Here is a 4,057-nt window from a genome sequence, read left to right as displayed (position 1 = left end):
TATTTTTCTCCTATTTTATTATATTATAAATTTTAAGTTATATAAATATATAAAAACTTTGGTTTGAATCTATTTTAGAAAAGTCGTATATTTGCAGATGATTCGATATTAAAATAAAAGCACACTTCAATATAAAGATTTGTATAAATCTTTATATTTAATACAATTTTTTTTTAATCTCAAATAACAATATATTAGTTTGAAAGAGGCATCAGATCATCCAAAGAAGAAGATGATAGACCAATTCTCTCATATCATTGACACCCAATGAGCATAAAGAAAGATACAGCAGTGATTTATTTATTTGTTCTATGATCTCCCTAATGGACACAAAGTAAAATACAAAGACTAATGATTCTATTTCTTTATTTTGTGTAGTTCCATCTTTATACCCACTTTATGTAACAACAAACAATTAACAAAATAATCTCTCTTTTTTTTTTTTCAATTAAAAGAAAAAAAGACGAAGAGAAAGAGAAACTAAAAACAAGTATTGGTCATCCCACTATAGAGAAATGGAACCCATGTGAATGAGCACATAATAAATTAATTAAAGAGTTGGCTGCCACAACAGCTTCAGCACCTTAATCATCGATCCACTTTTGAAAGATCTATGCTCAGGCCGGCCATTTTGTCTCAGACTGCTTCTTCTTCTTCCACAGTAAGTTAGTAGTTTGAATTTGGAAATTTTTTATCCTCATCGCCATTTCCTTAAGTAATTAACCTTGCTGTAAAAGAGAGTTTTAACAATGTCCTCATGGGTTCTCTGGTAAGAAGCTTCCCTACCTTATCTCACTCACCATTGCCCAGTGAAGCAGCCGCAGGTTTGCTTGCTACTACCTCAAAACAACCTCCTCCTCCTCCCTCATCTTCTTCCTCGGTGTCACCGTCGTCTTCATCATCTTCCTCAATGTCGTCATAGTGATCCGTTAATTTCTCCGACTGCTTTTCATGTTGAAGAGGCCATTGCTGCTCCGGCCGGACCATTAAGGGCTCCATTGTGGTTATAGGATGATGAACTGAAGCATGACCACCATGGTTGGCTGAACTCTCATTAGTCTTGCTCTTTTCCTTGTATAGAGCATCGAGTTCGTGGAAGTATGGGCATGTTTTTGCATCTTCAGGCCTTTTCTTGTTGCTTTCTTTCACTTTCCTGAAATACTTGTTTATATTCTCCCATTTCTCTTTGCATCTTTTCGCACTCCTGTTATATCCAAGCTTTTGCATTCCAGATGAGATCTCCTCCCATAGAGGTCCTTTAGGTCCATTTTTTTGATAATTAGTATCAAGATTGGTTCTAAGATTAATGAGAGCTTGAACTTCAACTTTTGGCCATCTAGAAGACCTTGACACAACAGCATTCTGTTCATTATCCTTTTTCGGAACATCCAAATTCATTACCACTGGTACATAACGAGCCGGTGGTGCTGGCCTAGGCTGTGGTGGCGCCGTTGCGGGTACTTGTGCAAGTGCCGGTGACGGAGCTGTAGCTGGAACTGAAGAGGGTGCTGGTGCCGCTATTGGTGCTGGTGGTTGGGGAATATCCAGCGTTTGTATTGAGTTTTGCTGTCCCGATATTTTTTGCAAGAATGCAATAACTGCAGCATCTTTAGCAGCAGCGGTGGTCCGTTCTTGGATCAAAATTTCATGCTCTTTATTAATCCTTGCCATCTCTTGCATTCTCCAAGCTTCCTCGCGTGCCATCCTTTCCTGTTCGTGTTTCTCTACTGTTTCCAAGAACTTCCTTTGCAACTCTTCTTGCTTCTTGATAACATCCTTCGTTATCCTCTCAAAGAAATCCTTCCATTTTCTCTTTCTTTTTCGAGTTGCTTGAAAACCTTCATCGGATGCTGTCGAGGAGGAAGTAGAACTAGAAAAAAGATGGGAAGTAAGATTCTGAAAAGATGGGAAAATAGTTTGAGAAGGATTTAATGGTTGTGATGAAGATATTGGCATAGCATTGATTGTATGATCAGGTGATGACGGAGCAACGTTATTATTCTGAGTGTTTGCTGTTGATGCAACAGTTGCATGAGAAACAATAGGAGGATTATTAGACCAAGGCAATGTGGCAGCAGCTGTTGTGATTGGAGTTTGAGGTTTTGGTAGCGGCGGCGGTGTTGGTGGTGGTAACTGAGATTGGTGCTGGTGATTTTTGAGAGCTTCTAATTGATCGAAAAATTTATAAGTTTTGCCTTCGGATTTGCCAGTTCGGCCTTCTTTGGTTCGCTTGTGGTACTTGTACACATTCTCGAACTTCTCCTTACATTTCTTGGCACTTCGATGATAACCAAGCTCAGCTAGTTTCCTGATGACAACATTTCAAGAACTCCATGTCTGGCTTTATCCCATTGATTAGAAGAAAAAACATTCAATCGTAGAACAAATCTAAAATCATTTGATAGACTTAAAATAAACAAGAAGAAACAGAAAAACGCAAAAAAAAAAAAAATGAAGATTGAAATGGAAAAGAAAAGATGAGAGAAGACCTAACAAACTATGATGACATGTGGAACCATACCAACCATGTTGGGAGCAATACACATTTAGTAGGCCAATTCCTTCCTTCTACTAGGAATTAAGCCACAAAGAAAGAAAGAAAAAGAAACTATAAAATGAAAAAAAAAAAATCTCTTTTGTGTTTAAAATAAACAAAACAAAGCTACAGAGAAGAAACCTAGATTATAGAGAAATTAAGCTAAATTCAAATCAAATTACACTACAAATTAATTAACTTTTCTCTTTTGTGTTGATACCGATCTATCAACAATTCCCTTCTTCTCTGTTTAATTAAGGGAAAGATCCAAAGACAACGAAAAATTTAAAATGTCCCATCATGTATAATACAATTAAAGATTTTGAAAGATCCAAAAAGAAAAGAGAGAAACTAAACAATTCAGAGAAAGGTGAACACAATTAGATCTCCATGCATGAATAGAAACAGCTTATTAATTAAACCCATATAGGAATAGAAAATTGGAAAAGAAAATTAAAGAATAAATAAAATTCAATCACCTGGAAACCTCTTCCCATAATGGACCTTTGAGGCTTGAGTCACGAAACGCTGCGTCCATATCGGACCTTATCTTCAACAAGGCCAAAGTTGCTTGTCTTGGCCACCGGTTTGAACCATAGCTCGTCCGGTCACCTTCCACAACCCTAACAATACTTTTATCTTCTTCACCCGACGAATTTGGAGCACCAGCAGCAGCAGCAGCAGCAGCGCCAACTCCGACAACTTCATGGTCCATAGTCGTGGTGACGACGACATCCCCGGAGGTTGCTAGAACAGTATTGGAGTCACCTTGCATAGGAAGGAGTAGTCCCCTATCTACCAAGAAAATAAAATTTATGTAAAGGAAAATCGAGCAAAGAAGGTGAATTCTATTAAAGGTTTTATGAACTTGAGTTATGGGGTTAAAATTTGTTTAGTTTATTTGGTGGGATCTGCCTGTCAATATCATAACAAAAAAAAAAAAAAAAACTGTGGAATTTCTCATTTGTTTAATCAAAGTAATTAAGCTGTGGAATTTTCAGTTACATGTCTTTGTTTTAAAAAAAAATCATTAATTCTATATAATTGATATTATTATCAAGTTATTTGGAAGGAAAAGAATAATAAAATAATTTTTTATGCACTGAAATTAAATTTTTTTTCAAGTGATTTTAAAAATGTATTTATTATATTAATTTAATATATTTAAAATAAATAATTTTAAATAATTTTAATTAAATTGAATTTGACAGATAAGGAAATTAAAATAAATATTAAAATTATAATTTTTATATTATAAGATAAATATTAGACAATTAAAGAAATAAAATAAAAAAAAGTAATGGGAAATTCATAAAGAAGAAGAAAGAGGCTAAGGTGTGGATAGCGACAATGGGGATAACAAAAGTTGGGCCATGTAGGTCAGCTCTGCTTTTTGGATTTCAGTGGCCAATGGGAAGACTTTGGTTTTATCCAAAATTACCAAACTGCCCCCTCATTTTAAATTTCCATCAAAGCCCTAACATGGAGACCTTCAATTTAATCATAAGCTAAACTATATTA

The 4,057-nt window shown here is 35.3% G+C and overlaps 1 protein-coding gene across 1 annotated transcript; it reads right to left on the bottom strand.

Annotated features, from left to right (window-relative positions):
* Positions 1-236: 236 nt before the first annotated feature.
* On the bottom strand, positions 237-3,404 carry LOC110644532 (trihelix transcription factor DF1). Its single transcript, XM_021797349.2, has 2 exons — positions 3,016-3,404; positions 237-2,308 (listed from the first exon to the last, which is right to left on the bottom strand). Exons 1-2 carry the CDS (start codon positions 3,309-3,311, stop codon positions 793-795), a joined length of 1,812 nt encoding a protein of 603 aa, XP_021653041.2. The 5' UTR covers positions 3,312-3,404; the 3' UTR covers positions 237-792.
* Positions 3,405-4,057: the final 653 nt, after the last annotated feature.

This window comes from Hevea brasiliensis, chromosome 16 (assembly GCF_030052815.1).
Source record: "Hevea brasiliensis isolate MT/VB/25A 57/8 chromosome 16, ASM3005281v1, whole genome shotgun sequence".
NCBI classification, from domain to species: domain Eukaryota; kingdom Viridiplantae; phylum Streptophyta; class Magnoliopsida; order Malpighiales; family Euphorbiaceae; genus Hevea; species Hevea brasiliensis.
This window is presented reverse-complemented; position numbering and strand designations above follow the sequence as displayed.